The 22,081-nt window shown below is 42.4% G+C and overlaps 1 protein-coding gene across 2 annotated transcripts in view; it reads right to left on the minus strand.

The window, feature by feature from the left end:
- Positions 1-22,081, minus strand: part of LOC131694047 (multidrug resistance protein homolog 49) — a 96,698-nt gene that overhangs the window by 1,722 nt on the left and 72,895 nt on the right. For both annotated transcript variants that reach the window (XM_058982402.1, XM_058982401.1), the window contains exons 2-8: positions 21,592-21,821; positions 21,328-21,521; positions 2,652-2,897; positions 2,413-2,584; positions 1,695-2,354; positions 795-1,631; positions 20-732 (exon numbers count right to left, since the gene is read on the minus strand). In XM_058982402.1, coding sequence (XP_058838385.1) covers positions 20-732; positions 795-1,631; positions 1,695-2,354; positions 2,413-2,584; positions 2,652-2,897; positions 21,328-21,521; positions 21,592-21,792 — 3,023 coding nt within the window. In that variant the 5' untranslated portion in view covers positions 21,793-21,821. The remainder of the gene's footprint in view (positions 1-19; positions 733-794; positions 1,632-1,694; positions 2,355-2,412; positions 2,585-2,651; positions 2,898-21,327; positions 21,522-21,591; positions 21,822-22,081) is intronic.

Genomic DNA, 22,081 nt, shown 5'->3' on the forward strand with positions numbered 1-22,081 from the left:
TTAATAAGATTAGTCCTACTTGATCACGTCTTTATACTCCAACTGCGCTTCTGAAACCAGTTTTCCACCGTAGAATAGTGCCAAACCGTATCCCATAAACGGCATAATCTGTCCCAAGGCAAACACAACGCCTCTCAGTCTAGTTTTCTTTTTGCAGGCTGTGTCCGCCTTCACAGTTTCTTTGTTGTATCGATCGAGAACGTATGGCTCCTGACCTAAACTGGCAACTGTACGAATATTGGAAATGGCTTCAACCGCTAATTTAATGGCACTTTCAAGAGCCTGTTTCTCTTTTAGGGCACTTGATTCCATGTACCGAGATTCTAGTATAATCGATCCCAACACTATCGGAATAGCAACCACCGATACCAGTGTTAAGTTCCACGAGTAATATAAAGCTATTCCTACTCCAATGCAAATAGTAGAGGCGGCTTGCAGAAGAGATCCGATGCGTGTTCCCGTTGCACCTTGTACACTTGCACAGTCTCCGGAAAGACGAGCACATAGTGCTCCAACGGCATTATTGGATTCGTCAAACCAAGCCATCTCCTGGCTTATGATGGCTTTAAAGGTTTTCTGTCGAAGTCGCGCCGTTAGGCGAACACCGGCCACGTTGAATAGAAAAGTTTGGAAGAATGTCCCGATACCTGTTATAACACCTAGTAGTAAGAAGAGTAACGAATAGAAGTTGGATTCCTCTTTCACATACTCCGGATCAGCTACCGAGAGAATCTGGGGAAGTAACAGTACATATATTGTTACGATATTGTGGAAATAGTTTTATCAATACTTACGCCATACATTTCACCAAAAAGTACTGCAAATAATGGGAACGACGCTCCAACAACCATTGCCGCACCACAGCCAAACAATATGTATGGCCATTCTGGTGCATTAAGTTTCATTAGTCGCAACACAGATACCGGATAAGCATCTTCTACGTCGTCCTCGACAACTTCTCCAGATTTGCTTCCATCCGACTCATCGTCAGAATAAGCGTCATCATCTGCAGAATCACTCTTCGGTCCCACTTGATTTTGGTCGTCCCTAATTGGTTTGACCTCATCATCATCCTGCTTAAGCGCACCACTAGCGATCACTAAATTATAATACATCCCCTTTTTAGCCATCAGAGCCTCGTGTGTTCCTTGTTCAGCAACCACTCCTTTATCTATATATACAATCTTATCCGCATTGGTTATTGTCGATAATCGATGAGATACCACCAAAGTGGTACGACCACGACTGGCCTTCTCGAGAGCATCCTGAACACGTCGTTCGGAGTTTGGATCCAGTGCCGAGGTTGCTTCATCTAGCAGGAGGATTTTTGGATTACGAACCAACGCTCGTGCAATAGCAATTCGTTGCTTTTGACCACCGGAAAGCTGAGCACCACGTTCCCCAATCATCGTGTGGTATCCATTCGGCAACTTTGTTACGAAGCTATGGCAATTAGCAATTTTGGCAGCTTTCTCTATATCACTCTGACTCGCATCTGGGTTACCATAGCGAATGTTTTCCGCTATGCTGGTAGCAAACAAAACCGGTTCCTGACCAACTACACCAATGTAAGAACGTAACCAGCTTATGTTCAATTCGTTAATTTTTATTCCATCGATGGTCACGTTACCCTGTTGAAACACAAAAACAATCAAAAATTCTGCATGTTGTACTAAAACGATTGACACACTTACGTGTAGAGGATCATACAGTCGCTGGATAAGCTGAAGGCAAGTTGACTTTCCGCAGCCCGATGGCCCTACCAACGCTACAGTCTTTCCTGCCTCTATAGTCAAATCCAAGCCTTGCAATACCTGGACATCACTACGCGCAGGATACCGGAACCGAACATCTGTAAATTTGATGTTTCCTCCAAAGGAAAGTGGTCGCAAACCGTTATCGCCAAGCGAGTCAATAGTCGGTATTCTATCGATGACATTGAATATAGATGCAGCTGATCCCTTTGCGGTAGAAAAAGCTTCTAAATGAGGAGACGAAAGACCAAGATTTTGAGCTCCAGCCAACACTCCAAACAACACAATAATCAGCACAGCGGGAGTGTAGTCTTTCACATCTTTGCCGCGATCTTCGAGGATAAGACTGATCCCATACCAGAAAGCTAAAGCATAGCAACAGTAGATGATAAACCACATAATTCCGCCTCCTATTCCCGAGAAAAGACCCTTCTTTCTGCCATTCTCTTCTGCAGCACCTAAACGCCCTTTGTACCGGTCCAGTTCTTTCCGCTCACCACCAAACGCCACAACGGTTCGTATACTGCCAAGAACTTCTTCAGCAACTGCTCCTGCAGATGAATAGGCCTTTAATTCCTTCTCCGTTAACGAACTTTGCATCTGTAAAATGAATTTATTAGTTGTTGTCCTAGAAATCGTTTCAATTTCAAAATCGTACCTTAGCCACTATAGCAGTTGCCAATATAATAATCGGCGCACAGCTCAATATCACAAGCGTTAACTTCCATCCGTAGAAAAACGAAAATATCACAGATATGGTGAAAGACATTACCAGATACGTGAAAATGGAAAGTTTTTCTCCAATGCCTTCCTTCAGCTTATCCAAATCACTGTAAAACGAAACATACTAATTAGTATACTCAGCACGCCTCAAAACATTTCTCACGGAAAACGTACTCAGTGATTCGCACCGCGAAATTGTCATCGCTATTCAGATCGAACCAGGTCATATCCTGCCGGAGGACCGCCTGTAGGAACAGTTGCCGTATTCGACTGATCTGCCGATTGGCCGATCGATTGATCACATCTATGCTCAGGGCTGCGGCTAGGAACTGTATTACCGACACGAATATGACGCCCAACCCGAAGGCTTTAGCATCAACTAGGATGGCGTCGCGGTTCTCTTCGACGCTGGCGTTGATCCTGTGTGAAAAAAATGAGGGTTGTTAATAGTCAGTGGATAGTAATTAGTCATTAGGCTAGCTTAAATGATGTTCTGATTCGGCCACACGCCGTCTACTTAATTGAATCGTTTGGTGCCAACTTGTATGACGCGCAAAAATTAAGCATGATCGATGGGTATGGTGGCGTTTGTGTTACTAATAGCAGCTCTTTCTCTCTCTCTCTCTCTCTCTCTCTCTCTCTCTCTCTCTCGCAATGATATAAATTACTTTGCCGCATACACTCATCATGTTGGAAGGCTGTTAAATTTAGATTGTTATTAATGGCACATGCAAGGTTGAACAAACCGATATAGGATAAATGACAGTTTTCGCGCCACCGAGAGGGACCTATTGTTGATTACATGCTGGGTTTTTGATTGATAAAATTTGTATAGGTTTTTCGTCATTGTTTTATATGGGGATATCGAACTAGAACGGATTCATATTGTCATCTCTACCATACGTTCGTTGTACAATTTGTACAACAAGTAGCTATCAATAGTTTCCGATATTTTAAATAAATAGCCTAAAATAATTTAGAATTTTCAGTTTTCTTGTGTACTGGCAGCCCCGTACGAATAGTCCTTAGTATTTCTTTTGAGGAACATTTTAAATAATTTCTATGTATGATTTGCCAAATTCTTCACCACTCTCCATTCATAGCATATTATGCGCCATGGTGACGTGCACTTGACGCGTTTTCTGTTCATTTTTGTTTTGCACTGGCACTGAAATGAATTAAAACACTCGTATTGATGCGCTCGAGTAATTTTAATATTTCGCTTTGAAAGCAATTTTAAACAAACTTTACGTCACAATTAAGGTATAGAACACTTCTTCTTTCGAATGGTTGAAATGAATGGATTGGCAATGTCGGTTTTACCACTCGCTAAAAAGACGCGCACAGTGATTTTAACCTCAGAAAATCCCAACGACTTCTGCTTACTTAGCTGAGAAACAGCCAGGCTTGTCACTCAACCCTCACTACCTTCTCTGAAATGCAGATTTATTGAATTAGGTGACTGGTTGTATTATTTAAAATGTACCAGAAATCTTTGTACATCTTTTCGAACTGGTCACAATACATGCACAATGGACAAAACGTCTGGCAGAAGATATAACAAAAATCTACTGCACCAACAATTCACGTGAAAAGAAACAATATTATGAAAGCATCTTAGGGTGATTAAACGAAGTCAGCGAAACATAAAATGTGGGTTTCTCCGATTTGAAAGTTCGTTTATCCAGTTTCATCATATCAGGAACACGTTTTGCTAGTCTGAATAATGTTCAAATAGTGAAAGTTTAACGCACTCCCATCCCCCATCATTCTTTCTTCGTGAACCTGGCACTCTTTATGCTCAAACAACGACTTACAACTATCAAGGTCAGTCGCATTACAAGGTCTGAGAAAGGCATAGAGTAATTGAAAGGTCGATTGCGTTGTACCTTGTAACTGTTGGTCAGATATCATCTCAATAAAATAATAACTTTTTAAATGAGCTGAGATCATTTTGCGTTTTTCGACGATAGCTGAATATTTACAACGACACCTAGTGTTGGTAATCTGAATTAGTGCATTTTCTCCATATATCTCAATTCCCATATTAATTTCAACATAATTGACTGATTTGACTCAATTTTGAAGTCGAATTTCGAAGTAACATGGGGTGAAATAACTTTGTGATGCTTTTAGATCACCCTATTCTACAGTTTATAGCAGTTTCATTATAGGGGCCGCTTAGTTGAATAGTGCCCAGAGCCTCTGAGTGGTCTTAAGACTGACATGGAAATTCTAGCAGAAATTAGCTGGAAGCTGGAGTATCACTTTCACGTCAATTTCACTCATGACGCCAAGAATAATGTTACTATAGGGGAAATCGAGAAGATTTGAAACAGTGCCCATTACTAGCGAAACAATACCGTTAGGGATTCAATAGTAACGCATTTGTTTTATTTATATCGTGCCCACGAATTCTCCAATACACGCCATCGCACAGTGGAACGGAATCAAAAAAAAGCCGGACATTGATATTTGCGACGAAAAAACCAAAAAAAACAGACATGCACCCTAAAAACGATGAGATACCGAGCTGGCCTATTCCGCAAAAAGGTGTGTTTTGAAAGCATCTACAACTTTCTAGAACATCGAGAAACTGTAAAAAATCAAATAAAAAAGTTACAATGAAAAAACACTTTTTAAGGGGGTATTCTGACATGTACTCCAATTTCACCCAATAACTTTTTTCGCTTAACAGATAGCCATTTCGCTACTTCAACAAAGTTTCATAAAATCATTTTGTCTACAAACTTTCCATACATGACTATCAATTTTGGCAACAATTGGCAAAGTTATTTTTTTTATCTGCGTATGTACCCTCTTAAATAAAATTTTTCCAACATTATATTAAACTACTTAAAAAATAAAGAAACCTTTCCGAAGACATCAAAGTGTCATAACCAATAGGTTCATCGCAAATATCAATGTTCGGCTTTTTTCGATTCCGTCCCACTGTGCATCGGCGCAAGATAAGTGGTTGAGTATTTACGGTAAACACACTAAAAAACCCGTTTTAATCCACCTAGTGGTGAAATTGTGCCTTTCTCATTTATCCAAACTACGATTCTATGGCTGGTTATGTTTAATATAGATGTTAGATGTTATTTATTATGGAGGATTTAACCCTAAGGGTAATTCTCATCCGTAGTTATGTTTAATATAATGGTGGAAATGTCTATTAAATATTCAGTGCGATTTACACATTCGTACAAAGAATCGACAGCTACGAACTTGAGTCGCTATATGTCGACGCTGAAACACTTGAAACCAGCGGCGGATCCAGGAGGAGGGTTCGGGGATTTGGACCCCGCCAAAAAATTTCAACTTGTTAAGAAATTTAAAATTAGTTTTGCAATTCAAAATCATTTCAAACCAAATTTTGCACTGGTTTTTCAGACCCACTAGGAAAATTTATTCTAGAGGAATTAAAAAATTTTATTCGCGTAGAGGGGTACTTGATGAGGGAAGAGCGGTTTAGGGAAGGGTGTAAGTTGGCGATGTTCAGAGTGATTGCATAACCTTTCTATAGGTGTGTCGAGGTTGTAGGGCGAAGGAAAAAGGCCGTTTTGACAGCGTAATGATTTTAATTAGCTTCAACTGTAATTATAATTCGGAATTAGTGAGCGTATTTATATTGTAAATGTACCTTACAATTTGGTGGGCTATTCCTTTTCTCCGCCCTAGATAGCGGTTAGCTTCGTCCGCGAGCTAAAGGGGTTAAATTAGATTTCAATAATTAAAAATATTTCTTCTTTCTTAGCTGCTAACTTACTTTCCTTCTAGCACAGTTAACTCACTTCTATCTAATTCTATACTTTACTCCTAACCTCGCTTTCACTCTTTACTATCTTTACTTTTCTTCACTTTAATACTTAAATTTTCAATTTGTTTAATTTTCAGCACTTTGCCAGTTCAGTCCTGTTCTCGTTCACGGCTAATGTGGAATAGACCGATTACGAGAACACGCGGTCTTGCCGTTGACAGTTCGGTGACGTATCTCCACTGTCATCAAATGACGTCTGTCACCCACTGACGCGGCGCTTTACTGTTGTGTTGCTTTTGAAGCGGACGCGTTGCATTTGCTAGGCAGTGTTGCCAGCTCGACGGTTTCTGCGTTGACAGTCTCCCCCTGGTGTAGTCCGGAGTCCGCCGGAGCTCCACTCTTCCTCACGTCGAGCAAAGCCAACCGCGACACTGGTCGAACACAGGTCTTGTCGCCTATCTTCACGACCGCTCGTCGATGTCTGCCGTCCGCATGCTGCTTCAGGCAAACTATTCGCCCTCGCTCCCAGCCACTCCGTCTCGTCGGCTCCGCGACCATTACCAGGTCGCCTGGTTTCAATGATGGTGTCTCGCTGAACCATTTCGGTTGCCGGCGGATCACCGGCAGATATTCCACCAACCAGCGCCCCCAGAATACATTTAGCTGATGCTGGATCTGCTCCCAGGAATCCCCCAGGATTCGACACCGAACTGATTCGCTGAACTGTCTCGGTCCTTCATCTTCGTCGTTCATTTGATTCATCCCATTCGAACTTAACAACAGGAAGTGGTTCGGGGTGAGGGCCTCGGTCTCCTCGCTCTCCAATGGCAGATACGTCAGAGGCCTTGAGTTTACGACACTTTCAGCCTCCACGACCAACGTCTGCAACCCCTCGTCGTCAAGCTTCCCCTCGGAATACGCTTCTTTCATTGCAGCTTTAACGGACTGTACTAGGCGTTCCCACGCTCCGCCCATGTGTGGCGCTCCTGGTGGTATGAAGTTCCATTTCGTGTTTGCACTGGTAAACGTTGCGGACAGTCCCTGGCTTATCTGGTGCTGCAGTACTCGATCGGCTCCTTGGAAATTCGTTCCGTTGTCGCTGAAAAACTCGGCAGGTGGCCCGCGCCGTCCAACGAATCGGCGGACGCACGATATACAGGACTCCGTTGATAGTGTGTAGGCGATTTCTAGGTGTACGGCACGAATCGTTAGGCAGGTGAACAGTGCGACCCATCGCTTTACATTGGATCGCCCCAACTTCACCAGCAATGGTCCGAAATAATCCACCCCTGTGTAGGTGAAAGCTCGCTCGTGATGGGCTAAGCGGGCAGATGGCAGTGGTGCCATTGGAGGGATCATTGGTCTGGTTCGCCGTATTTTGCAGGACGGGCATTCTCTGCCCACTTTCTTGACCACCAATCGAAGCCTCGGGATAGCGTACAATTGTCGAACTTCGTTAACGACCGTTTCAGCATTGCCATGGCGAAAGTTGCGGTGGAATCGATGCACCAGAAGTTCCGTGACGCGATGCCTTCTCGGTAGAATCACGGGATGGCGCACGTTGTAGGCGACGTTCTTAACTGCCGCGATTCGACCCTGTTCACGTAGCAAACCCTTCTCGTCCAGCTTCGGCATCATTTGGTAGATGCAACTGTTTTTCCCGATGACTTCTTGACCGGTCTCATTGGGCGCTTTGTTTGACAGCGCTGCAACTTCGTCCGGGTATTGTTCACGTTGCACCAACTTGAAGATGACTTCTTCAGCAGCCTTCAGTTCCGACTGTTGTAGCTGTCCACTATATCGTGGCTGTTTCTTCGATGCATTGTGCAGAAAACGGAGAACGTATGCGGTCGCACGTTGCAACCTGTCCCAGGAAGAGAATCGGTCGAAATCGATCGTTGGTTCAAACGAACTGTGATGTAGTGTCGATACACGCATTTCTTCCACGGTAACCATCACCGGTTCTTTGCGACAGGTCCAATCTGCTTCCAGGAGATTCAGGAAATGCGGTCCTTGGAACCACTTGCTGTCGTGGTTGAAGTACGGTCCACTACCCCATTTCGTTGCTTCGTCCGCTGGATTTGATTTGGAAGGCACCCATCTCCAGTCGCTTACCGAAGTATGCTCAAGTATCTCACCTACTCTACAGGACACGAACTGTCGATAGTTTCGAGGGTCGGCATTAATCCAGGATAGCGCCGTTCTGGAATCGGTCCAGAAAACCGTCTTGGAAACTGGGACGTCGAGGTTTTCCTTCACAAATTTTGACCACCGTACGCCCAGTACACATGCCTGCAGTTCCAGCCTGGGAATAGACCACGGTTTCAGGGGGGCGACCTTTGATTTTGCCGCTACTAAGCTGCACTGTGGTTTACCGTGTTCGTTGAAGGTGCGTAAGTAGATAGCGCACGAATAAGCTACTTCGCTTGCGTCGACAAACACATGCATTTCAGCCCTGAGGTAGGTCCTTCTCGTGGCGTTGGGGAAGTAACATCTGGGAATTCGGATCTCTGCGATATGGTTGATCATCTCGATCCACCTCTGCCACTTCGCATAGACTAAATCGCCTACTTGTTCGTCCCAATCCGTGCCTTCGCGCCACAGGTCCTGGATCAAGACCTTTCCGTGGATGATAAACGGCGAGAGTAACCCCAGTGGATCAAACAACGTCATGACGCAACGTAGAATCTGCCTCTTCGTCGGTCGGGTTGCCATGCGAATCAGTGTTTGTACCTCGTCGCTCATTTGAGTAGAGAAACTCAGTTCATCGGATGATGGGCTCCAAAGCATACCGAGCACTCTCTCGGTTGTCGACCCGTCGATCAGGTTCAGTTGCTTCTCAGTTCCATCTGGTACTTCGCCCAGTTGCTCGAGGACCGTGCCGCTATTTGATCGCCAGTTGTGCAATTTGAAGCCTCCTTGGCCGTGAATGCATCGCACGTCGTTTGCTACCTTTGTCGCCTCTTCTACGGATCCGAAACTCGACAGGTAATCGTCAACGTAGTGATCGTGGACGATCGCTTTCGATGCCTCAGGAAACAGTTCAGCGTGCTGTACTGCGTTCCGATTTTTGACGAATTGTGCCGAAGCTGGTGAACAGGTGCTCCCGAAGGTAGCGACATCCATCAAGTAGATCGTAGGTTTCTCCGATGGACAAGCGCGCCACAAGAAGCGCTGGGAATTCTTATCTTCCTCTCGGATACGAATTTGGTGGAACATTTCCTGAATATCCGAGCTGACCGCCACCCCATACTGTCGAAAACGGAATAGCACGGCTGGAAGTGACGAGAGTTGATCCGGACCTTTGAGAAGAGCGCTGTTAAGTGAGACTCCATCGACTTTGGCGGCTGCATCCCAAATAACTCGGACCTTTCCTGGTTTCTTAGGGTTTATTACCGCTCCCACCGGGAGGTACCATACCCTTCTTGGGTCCGCTGCATCTATCTCCGCTTTCGTAGCCCTGTGCGCGTAACCCTTTGCCTCGTATTCGCACATCTGTCGATGGAGGTTCTCTTTTAGCAGCGGATCGCGATCCATTCTGCGTTCGAGACATTCTAGACGACGTACCGCCATCGTGTAGCTGTTCGGGAATTCTACATTGTCTTCTTTCCACAACAAACCCGTTTCGAAACGGTTCTCTACTCGTCGGGTTGTAGTTTCCAGGATAGTTAGCGCTCGTTGTTCTTCCTTAGACATTGGAATGTTTGACGGGCGCACGCCTGCTTCTTCGATGGCAAAAAACTGCTTCACCGTATCGTGAAGTTCTTCGTCGCAATCGCATCTGCTTACGTGGAAATTATAAGCTTCGGTGTCACCGCTTTCTCGCGGGCCGTAGACACACCAGCCCAATCTGGTTCTCGCAGCTATAGGACCGGTACCATCGCCCTCTCTTACTTTAAGTGGTAGCGCAAGTCGTAGGTTGTCGATTCCTATGAGGATCTTAGGCTTTGCGTTATGGTAGCTGCTAACCGGAATCCCCCTAAGGTGCGCGTGTTTTGTCGCTGCTTCTTCCACCTGGAAACTCTGACTCGGCAGATTGAGACATTGAACCGTTCTTGCGTTCACTATCTTGTGCCGTTTGTGCTGTCCTTCACCTGCGATCTCGAAAGTGATGCGTTGCGATTCCTTTTCCATGCGGGAAGTGTTTCCCGTCCAGCGTAGACACAAAGGCTGAGGGCTACCTTTCAGACCCAACGATACAGCCAGATCATGTTCCATTAGTGTCAGATCTGATCCCTCGTCCAAGAATGCAAAGGTATCAATCGAGACGTCGCTTCCATGTAGGATCACGGGAATTATCCGAAACAGCGTCGACGAAGTCAGAAGACGGTGGGTGTGATTCTCCGCCACTAATGCATTCGATGCTGGAGCCTTTGGAGGCCCACGTAGAGAGTGAAGCAGTGGATGATGGCGGAACTGACAACCCTCGATGTCACAACTACTACGAATCCGACACGCCCTGCGTCCATGGCTGAATAGACAATTCTGACAAAGACCTAAAGCTCGGACTCTTCTCCAGCGGTCGTCGACGTGCAACGCTTTAAATGCAATACACTCGCGCACTCGATGACCACTTTTGCTGCAGTGTGCGCAGTCAAACTGTTTCGCTGCGCCGGTTGGCACATTTATTGATCGTACAGAACTGACTGCTCCTTCCATCGCGTGAGTGTTCACGAACGCTTTGTTCTTTGGACGATCGCGTGGGTTGTTCCTTCTGGACTCAGGTTCGAAGGTTACTACGCTCGACGCGTCCTGCACCACCGACGTCATGTAATCGCCGAAGGTTTTTAAATCGACGACTTGAAAACTACGCTTATATCCTGCCCACATCATCCTTTGATCTGCGGGAAGCTTCGCAACGAGTTCCTGTAGTAGTGAAGGATTCGATAAATGAGCGCGTTCGTTCGCCGCTTCGATGTGGTCGCATAACGCTTGCACCGCCATCCCGAAATCGATGAGACCTTCCAATCTGTCGGACCGTGGTGCTGGGATGTCTCGCACCTTGCGTAGCAGAGCGTTGATCAGCAACTCAGGACGTCCAAATCGCATACGAAGTGTCTCGATCACTTGGGGCACCGCTGCTGGTAACACCAGCCGACTACGTACTGTTTCAAGCGCAGAACCAGACAAACATCGTTGCAGGCGAAGCATGTTCTCACCATCCGAAAAGCCGCAGGCTTCTGTTGTGTATCGATAGCTTGAAATAAAGATCGGCCAATCCGCTGGGTCTACAGAGAATCGGGGAAGTTCCTTAGCCAGGGACTGCCGTGCTGCTAGCTGCTGCTGCGTTGGACCTCCTGGAGCTCGAGGGGGAATCACTTGGTCTTGATACACATTTTCTGACAGACGAGGGGGCAGGGGAAATTTATTGAATTCAACCGGGTATGTGGGGGAATCACGCATTCGTTCATCGGTTTTATTCTTATATTGACTCTTGGGCAGAGTTAGTATTTGTGTTACACCCGGGCGCGCGTGAAAAACTTGCTGCTGCTCGCGGGGAACTTCAGGAGGAATTTTACTATTTCCCGGATGCGCGAAATTTCGCGACTGTTCACGGGAAATTTCATACATATTGGTCGTGGGGCAATATTGAGAAGTGTATTCGTTTGCATTTATTGAATAATTACTCAAGGCTTGACGCTTACCTGGGGGTTCCATATAGCTTGGATTGCTTTCCGTTGCTGCGATTGTTTGACTTACCGCTGCCAAACTAGTATGGCTTACCGGTTCCCTCACAGGCCAGCGACGATTCATTGGGTCGATTCCACCTACTGCGTCAGCTTCGGAACCATTTTTAGACCGAATTCGTTCGTCCTCCGGGACAGTTGCTAACGTTCGGCCCGCCTTGGGAATGGCGCCGGTCTGCTTCTCCATGCGCGGCTGGCTTGCCGCTGGCTTTGGTAACTGCTCCGTCACTGTACTGCTTGCTTCCGGTTGTCCGACTCGTTCGCACATTTCCGCACTGGATTGAAATCCCTCAAGTATGTTGCGGCACAGTTCCAACTGTGCTTGTAGTGCTGATAGCTGTTCGTGTGTCGGTTTTGCTCGCCTTTCGCATTGCTCCACTCGGTTCCTGAGTTCCAACAATGCATCCTCAGATTTCGTTCCCTGCGGTAACTGAGACGCAGACGGCTTCAACACTGCTAGGGGAATGGTTACCATCGGTGGCGCTACCGATCTGGGTGTACCCGGCGCCGGTACCGAACGACGAACAGATGATGCTAGTGGGGCACCGGGGGGAAGTGGAGTAGAAAGACGCTTACTTGAAGTAGGTGAAGCCGCTTCATTGGTAGCACTGCGCGCTGAAACACCACTGCGATGGCTGCTATTTTCTTCTCCTTCCAGCACTTTGTCGATGAGTTTTTGTTGCTCATCAAGATGGCGGCGTTGCAGCTCTATTTCCGCACGTTTTCGTTCTAGCTGCTGCCTTTCCACCAGCTGGCTCATACAGACGGAAAGCGCCGACGCTGCACTGGCACGACTGGAACCGCTCTTCAATGAAATGGCATCCTCTTGCATGGAGGTGCAATCACCGCACACCCATGACCGGTTCATCACACTCGCATCCACCCCGGCGCATGTATAGTGCCGCCATCCGTCGCATTGGTCACACTGGACCATATTGTCCGCACTATCCGGACGTTGGCAGGCCACACAATTGGATTCCTCTTGTTCCAACTCCGTTGTATCTCCAATTGGCGTCTGTTCGGCCATCTTACCTCAAATTTTTGAAGATTGTCGAGGTTGTAGGGCGAAGGAAAAAGGCCGTTTTGACAGCGTAATGATTTTAATTAGCTTCAACTGTAATTATAATTCGGAATTAGTGAGCGTATTTATATTGTAAATGTACCTTACAATTTGGTGGGCTATTCCTTTTCTCCGCCCTAGATAGCGGTTAGCTTCGTCCGCGAGCTAAAGGGGTTAAATTAGATTTCAATAATTAAAAATATTTCTTCTTTCTTAGCTGCTAACTTACTTTCCTTCTAGCACAGTTAACTCACTTCTATCTAATTCTATACTTTACTCCTAACCTCGCTTTCACTCTTTACTATCTTTACTTTTCTTCACTTTAATACTTAAATTTTCAATTTGTTTAATTTTCAGCACTTTGCCAGTTCAGTCCTGTTCTCGTTCACGGCTAATGTGGAATAGACCGATTACGAGAACACGCGGTCTTGCCGTTGACAGTTCGGTGACGTATCTCCACTGTCATCAAATGACGTCTGTCACCCACTGACGCGGCGCTTTACTGTTGTGTTGCTTTTGAAGCGGACGCGTTGCATTTGCTAGGCAGTGTTGCCAGCTCGACGGTTTCTGCGTTGACAAGGTGAAAGGCAATAATGTGAATTTGCTGTGTGTCCGTACTCTTAAACCCGTAACTCCGGAACCGGAACTCGGAATTTAATGAAATTCAATAGCAGGCTATGGGAACGTAAGTTTGAAAAAATCGGTTCAGCCATTCCTGAGTAACCGATGTGCTTATTTTTGGTCGCATACACACACACGTACGCATAGACATTTGCCGAATTCGACGAACTGAGTCGAATGGTATATGACAGACGGCCCTCCGGACCGGGATTAAGTTGACGATGTTCAGAGTGATTGCATAACCTTTCTATAGGAGAAAGGCAAAAATGAGCAAAGGTAAGTTTTCGTTATTGTTTAATATTAGAGGATATTTACAAAGGAAAAAAACAAAACGCAAAAATTTATAAAGAAAATAAATTCGCCTGTGGTTGCCATTTTTTGACCCTTAACCACATCCATATTTCGGGTTTGATATCTGAATACTGTGTGCAGCTATGTTTCTCTAAAAACACAAAAAAATGAAAGAATTAAATTATTTTTGCCTTTCTCAATAGAAAGGTATTGCAATTGCTCTGAAAACCGACTTTTAACGGAGGCCCGGAGGGCCGAGTGACTTATACCATTCGATTCAGCTCGACGAGTTCGGCAAATGTCTGTTTGTGTGTATGTGCGTCTGTGTGTATGTACGCGAACACAATCTCACTCACTTTTCTCAGAGATAGCTGAACCGAGTTTCACAAACTTAGTCCCAAATGAAAGGTGTAACGTTCCCATCGGCTGCTATTGGATTTTTTTTTGATCGGAATTCCGGTTCCGGAGTTTCGGGTTGAAGAGTGCGGTCACACAGCAAATTCCCATTTAAACTGGTACCACCATGATATCCAAATGATGCAACACATATTAAAATGTATGCAACATTACTTGTATTTGCGGGTCTAGATTAATAATGGCCAATTGAAGTAGTTTTGACCACATTTGCCACCTATGACGGTTCTTGATGCCCTCGGGGAACTTGCCAAATTCCTAAGTTAATATCCTGTCTATTTCTCAATGAATTCTTGATCGATTTGAACAAACTTGATTTCAAATGAAAGAAATAACACTGCCATTATCTGCTATTGAATTTTATTCCGATCTGACTATAGGTTCCGGAGCTATAGGTTGATTAATGCGGTCACATAGGAATTTCCCATATAAACCGTTACGATTGGAATATCTCAGAGGTTCAAAATCTACAGAAATGAACAAAAAATAACTCTGATTTGCAGATCTAGATCACTGATGCCCAATTAAAGATTCTTTGAAGTTATTGTCCACTATCGACAATTCCGGAAGTCCCGGGTCTCGGGTATATTCCAGAATTAAAATCATATCGTTTATTCGGTGATGACTGAACCGATTTTCACAAACCAAGAATCAAATGGAAGGTATACAATGCGGTTGGTTACACCTCCGATAAACCCTCCCCCCACCATTCATTTTAAGTCTTGTTGGCCACATTGCCCACCGTAAAATGTTCCGGCAGTATCGATAAAAAATGTCCATCGTTCAAAATTACCAAACTCACATTAGTTTCTCGGAAATGGTCGGACCGATTTTTACGAAATTAGTCTCAAATGAAAGGGATATTATCCCCATAGATTGCCATGAAATTTCGTAGGAATCGGATTTATGGTTTCAGAAATATAGACTGAACCGTTCGGTCACGCATGAAATTCCCAAATAAGCCGGAACATTTTTTGTTCTAAACGTAGGACCACATGAAATATCAGAAATCGATGTCATATTTTTTATGTCAAATGTCTTTAAAAAGCATGAAACGTTGAGTTTTGATGTACCATCGAAAAAAAATGTTACTAGGATCCCGGAAGGACTTAACTTTTTGCACTTTTCTGCATTCTCATATAGAAAGGTTATGCAATCGCTCTAAACATCGACCTTTTAACCAAAACCCGGAGAGCCGAATCTCATATACCATTCGAATCAGTTCGATGAGATCGGAAAATGTCTGTGTGTATTTATGTATGTATGTTTGCGTTTATGTGGCAAAAAATGTCACCACTGTTTCTTAGAGATGGCTGAACAAACTTAGTCTGAAATGAAAGGTACAACCCTTCAGTCAGCTACTACCGTTTTGCCTTTCCCATATAGAAAGGTTATGCAATCACTCTAAAAACCGTTAACCTAATCCTGGTCCGGATAACCGCGATTTTTTTTTACTTTTTTAGGCGTAGGTAGGAGTATCCAGTGAGGGGTTGCTATTTTAAAATTGAAACTAGTTTAAAAATTCTTAACAAGTTGAAAATTTTCGGCAGGGTCCGGACCCCCCGGATCCTTGATCCGCCGCTGGTTTTAAGCGATGTTTCAGTGTCGACACATAGCATCTCAAGATCGTGGCTGTCGATCCATTGTATGTATGTGCAAATCGTACTGAATATGTAATATACATTTCCACCGTTGTATTGAACATAACCAGCCATGGAATCGTAGACAAATGAGAAAGGCACAATTGCACCGCTAGGTGGATTAAAACAGGTTTTTTCCTTTACATGTTACTGGTTTGTATACGACTCATTGATCCATATCTCCCGAACGAGAATTCCGAATGAAACTATTCGCAAGCTATAAGAATGACTGAAAAGAAACTGCGTTGTAATTGACTGAATTCATGGCTTTTGTGCTATCTACAATAATATAATCGCCCACATAGCCTAACAACTTCACACTCCTTTCTATCTACTTCAATGCAAATGAATACTATTTACAGGTATTACTATACATGAATCGTATTCTCTCTGTCGAGCTCTGTTTAAGGGGTTTGAAAATACATGTGACCTTATCTCAGATTACTACATATTCTAATTACGCGTTAAAATTCTGGTCTGGGTTTCAGCAAAAGAAAAAAATCACTTTTTTGGCGATTTTTTTTAGAACTTTGGTTGAAGCGAATTGACCAAAACTTTTGTGTATTACAATGCATCATTTCAATAACAATGTTATTTTTTCATGCAAAAATATCGACAAGCGACTCGGCGATGAAGCTTTTTATAGATCGTCTCGTACTTAACCGATTTATTTCAAATTTTGCATACACATTCTATGTTAAAAATACCTAACCCCTACGTTGACTTTTCGAGATAATTTTTCGGTTGACACATTTCATAATCTGACTTATTTTCGTTAAATGAATAATGCATTTCATCCAGAATACTAATTAGACACAATTAAATTTTAATCTATTTTTTATATATATTTTTAAATATTTTTGAATTTTTAATTTTAGTCATTCTATTCTGTTTATTCTTTATTTTTATTCGATTCATTTTTTTAATTTTGTTTGTTTTATTAGTTCTATTCGATTTATTGATTTTATTAACCCCTGCATGCCCATGTTGTTTAAAAACAACAACGTTTCCAAACAGCTATAACTTTGGGGTAAAGCTAACAACTGTGACTATTACCTTTTATTTGAGCGGTAACAGCTACAAGAGTCATCCGTTGAACTGAGGGTATAGCTTTTGTTCTGTTTGAATTACACAGGGGCAGTTCTGCCAGAAACATTTTCAGTTATCGGTTGATTTTGATATATCTTCGTTGTCTTAAAATATTTTTGAAAACTGATAAATCTTATCAGTTTAGACTGTCTTCGACTACCTTACCGCCCAAATGAACTATTAAAAACTTGGCAGAAGATGTGTATTGAGGATGCTAGAGAAGCATCTGTTTTCAACAAATTTTCGGTTTTTCATGTTTCTTTACTCCAACAGTTTTGAGAGAAAAAAAACAGTATTGGAATCTTGTATGCCCAGTAAAATGTTCGGCATGCAAGTGTTAATTTCATATCAGTTCATTTCAATTTGTTTGTTGCATTAATTTTATTATTTCAATTTATTTTTTTGTGTTATTGCTGTCATTCATATTCATTTCATTTATTTTACTGATTTTAATATTTTATTGTTTCTTTCTGTTCATATATTTTATTCAGTTTCTTCATTTTATTAATTATATTGACTCTCTTCAGTCATTCGTTTTATTGGTTTGAAACAATTTAATTTATTGTATTAATATTTATTTATTTTATTAAATAGATTTTTTTATATTAAAAATTCTTTCATTGTCATGAATCTGATACTTTTTTTTTATTTTTTTGCATTAATAATTTTTGTGTTCATCTCACCTATAATTGGGTGCCAACTACGCGTGAGTTCTGCAAACTAATGAATGATCCAAAGTGATATGTGTAAGAAATGTCTCATCTCACTGTTTATTTATTTATTTATTTATTTATTTATTTATTCTTGTTTTTCATCTGACCTATGTTGGTCTACATGAAATGTAGTTGAATGGGAAAAGCCCATTTCAGGATATACTTCAGAAGCAATCCTCAAATGGGCGTAAAAACCCATTATCTTTTCATATATTCACACCTGATTACAATGGATTCACACTACAATAAAATATAATAACATAGTACACAGCATTACATAAATAAAAAATACAAATATTACAAAAAATGAATCTTAAAATCTAAGTCAACCTTCTTAGTCTATTTTTGAAAACATCACAAGAAACAGAAAAGTCAAAATGGCCATAAACACTATTAAAAACATTACACATCGCCCTAATGGGTTCGTTTTGACCGTACTCGGTGCGTTGAAACTCGAGTCTTAAAAAGTTATGCGATCTGAGACTTCTCGGGGGCACATTGACATTTATTTGTGAGAGAATATCTGCAGCATCTATTTGGCCAGTTAATATCTTCCCAACAAATACTGCTCTAAATGTGTTCCGCCTTTTGGCTAGGGTTTCCATATCGAGCAGACGACAGCGATCGATGTACGGTGGTAGCTCTGTTGGGTTACGCCACGGCAGAGTTCTAAGAGCAAAACGGAGGAATCTTGCCTGCACTGCTTCTATTCGGTTGATCCAAATGCTTGTGTAAGGACACCAAATGGGTGCTGAAGCTTCCAAGATAGATCGCACAAGTGAAAAATAGAGTGCCCGCAAACAATATGGATCAGTGAACTCTTTGGCGATTCTTATAATGAAACCGAGATTTCTATTTGCCTGTGCTGTAACATGAGAGTAATGATTTCTGAATGTCAGTTGTGAGTCCAGAAGTACACCGAGGTCTCTGACAACTGTCATTCTCTCTAGCGATTCCCCGGAAATGGTGTAGTTCCACAGTATTGGATTTTTTCTACGTGTAAAAGATATTATGGAGCATTTGGACACGCTGAGAGCCAGCAAGTTGCGATTACACCAACAACAAAAAGCATCTAAGTGTTTCTGTAGTTCTTTGCAATCTTCTATTGACCGCACAATAAGAAATAGTTTGAGATCATCGGCATATATAAGTCTACACCCAGGAGGTATAACAAAACAAACGTCATTGAAAAACAACGAGAAAAGCAACGGTCCTAGATTGCTCCCTTGAGGCACTCCCGACAAGTTGATGAAACTGTATGACTCGTTATTTCCTAATTTTACACACAGAGAACGATTTACGAGATATGATTTAAGCCACCCTATAAAATAATCCGAAGCGCCCAGCCGCTTCATCTTTGCCAGTAGAAGAGTGTGATCTACACGATCGAATGCAGCCTTGAGATCCGTGTATACAGTATCGACCTGAGATCCAAGTTCAATATTTTTAATACAGAGCGAAGTGAATTGGGCTAGATTAGTAGTTGTCGATCTACCAGGAAAAAAGCCATGTTGGTCCTTCGATATATATGCTCTGGTCTCGCGAAACAGCACATTTCCTACTAATATTTCAAATAACTTTGAGCCAGCGCAGAGTGAAGTTATGCCACGATAGTTCGCAACATTTTGCTTATCACCTTTTTTAAAAACCGGAAACATAACTGATTTTTTCCAACAGACGGGGAACGTTGATTGCGACAGCGATTGGTTAAAAATTAGTCTTAAAGGCGTACATAATGCGCTTGCGCATCTTTTGATTATAATGGAAGGAATACCATCTGGTCCTGCCGATGTTGAAGACTTTAGCTTTCTCATAGCAGTTAGAATATCTTCGTCAGTAAATTGAATAATGCCTAAATTAATTACATCATGAGGGACATCCTGAAGACTATATTCCATCTGAGTGGAGTTGGCCGAGACTTTTTTAAACACACTTGAGAAATGCTGCGCAAATAGGTCACAGATGCCGCTTGGGGTACTTGATGTTTCATTTGCAAGGAACATACTGGAAGGAAGCCCATTTTCTTTACGTTTCCCGTTAACGAAAGACCAAAACTGCTTTGGATTTTGTTTCAGGTTCGATTGGGTTTGTGCGACGTGTCTTGAATAGAGAAAGCTATTATATGCCTTGTAATTGTTACTGGCTTCAATAAACTCTCGTTTTGTGAGGGGGTTTCGTCGGCTGGTGTAGTGCCGAAGTGCAGCTGCTCGCAGTCTTTTCAGTTTACGTAATTGACGATTGGACCATTGGTTAGGTGGATTAAATGTGTTTTTATGCTAACGCAGCTCTAATCAATGGCCTAAAATAGACGAGACAATAATAGGATCATGATGAAAATATACTTATTACCCTATATTATTAGATATGAACCATTACTGATATTCTAAATCAGTAAGAAAAATTTACTTTGCTTACTCAAAGTAAATCAAGGGATAGAAGAAAAAAATGTGGGAAAAGAAGTTTTCTATCTTGAGTATAAGGGTCTAAAAATCTTTCATATATTTCATTCCACGAAAACAGAAAAAAGCTGAGTCACAATCAATAAAAACAAGAATAAAATGATGGCATTTCATCAGCCAACCTAAGAGTACAAAGCTGAGACACGGTATTGACTTTGTACTTGCGGCTATACGCTGTTGACACACAGGTTGACACACTAGTTGATTAAATAAAACACTCAGGCATTCAAGAGTTTTAACGTAGCAAAGGGCTTGATGTGAAGGTTTCCTTTGACTTCGAAACTTTATGCTTGCTAATATTTTACCTTTTCCTATAATTTCATCTTCATACCATTGCCGTACTTTGAGTGTATCATGACTCTAAAATAAACCAGTTCTTTGCAAATTGAATGTCGTTAGAACTAGTAAATATGATAAAAATGATGTCAAGTGTATCTGTTTGTCTGTGGTACATCTTGTACAGTTTAATCGCAGTACACAAAGTGTTAGCTTTTACTAAACAACTCGAGGTTATTGGCCATCGCATTCTGATCTATACTGAATACAAAAAAAAGCAAAATGTGTCCATTTTACATAGGGCAGTCAGTCTATTTTCTACTTATTCCCATTATGACGTTACCCATAGGAATCCGGTGTTTAGAATAGTGTCTGCCATCTTTGTTCAATGCATTGGCTCATATTGGGACAGTCGATTCGAGTTTTCGTTATGCTCAAATGCGAGTATTTTACCGAGCAATATTTCTTATTATATTGGTTCTTAGGAACAAATCAAAGATAATGATACCAATTTATACGCATTCCATCGATTGCAGATCTAGTAGCTAACAAAATAGGGCGGCATGTTTCAAAGTAGACCCAAATAGACTCATAATCTTACTTTTTAATTTGCTGAGAGCCTCACAGCGCCACTCTATGTGTTCAATCCAGCAAATGTACCAAATTCTTCTTATGAGCAGAAGAAAATCAGATATATCGCCTCGCCGGAAGTCACACCGGCAGTAGATCAAAAATTTATGGTAAAATAATAGTGCGATAATGTACAATATGTAGACCGAACCAGATAGATACAGGATAGATCAGATCAAAAAACCCAAGCTAACTATTTCAACTTACAATATGTGTCCACCGCCGAACATCGACAGGATTGCTGTGTCGGTCGACTTTCCTATTCCGATAGTTCGATCTACCAGCAGCGTCGTGAACTCGCCGTACAGTATGACACCGTAGGGCAGTCCCAACGACGCAAACGAGGCCAGTAACACCCCCAGAATGGTAGCACTTATTTCTCCCCATGTGGCGAAACGGAACTGTGAATCAGAAAGGATAATGATTATTGCCATGCTCGATAGTTTATTCTATCGCGAGCTGCAATCTTACCAATTTGAAGTATGAAACCGGTTTATTACTGCTGACGGAGCTGAATGCTTTGTCCGGTGCTTTGTTGAATTTCGCGTTTAGAACATCCTTTGAACCCTTGTAGCTGGATACGGACATCGCGTCGTTGCTGATGCCATGTTTGAGATTCACCGACTGCTGTTGCTGCGATCCGTTACTTTGAGGATTATTTTTATTTGACATTTTAGTGTGCTGCCAGCTATTGATATGGACTGAAATGAGAATAAATGCAAGAAATGTTAGATTATATGATAGACGCAAAGAAAATAGATATCCATCTCGAGCGATTGAGTTGTGTAAAAACTAACGGTCAATTTAAAGATAAGAGGGGAATCCACAGCTGATGGCATAGAGACATCAAAATATCCGACCTAGTTCTACCACAGATAACAGATGTTTAGGAAAATATTAAAATCATGTCTCTACAGTTGCCGAATAAATATAGCGATTGAAGCATGTTTAGCAAATGATT

This window comes from Topomyia yanbarensis, chromosome 3, assembly GCF_030247195.1.
Source record: "Topomyia yanbarensis strain Yona2022 chromosome 3, ASM3024719v1, whole genome shotgun sequence".
Lineage (NCBI taxonomy): Eukaryota > Metazoa > Arthropoda > Insecta > Diptera > Culicidae > Topomyia > Topomyia yanbarensis.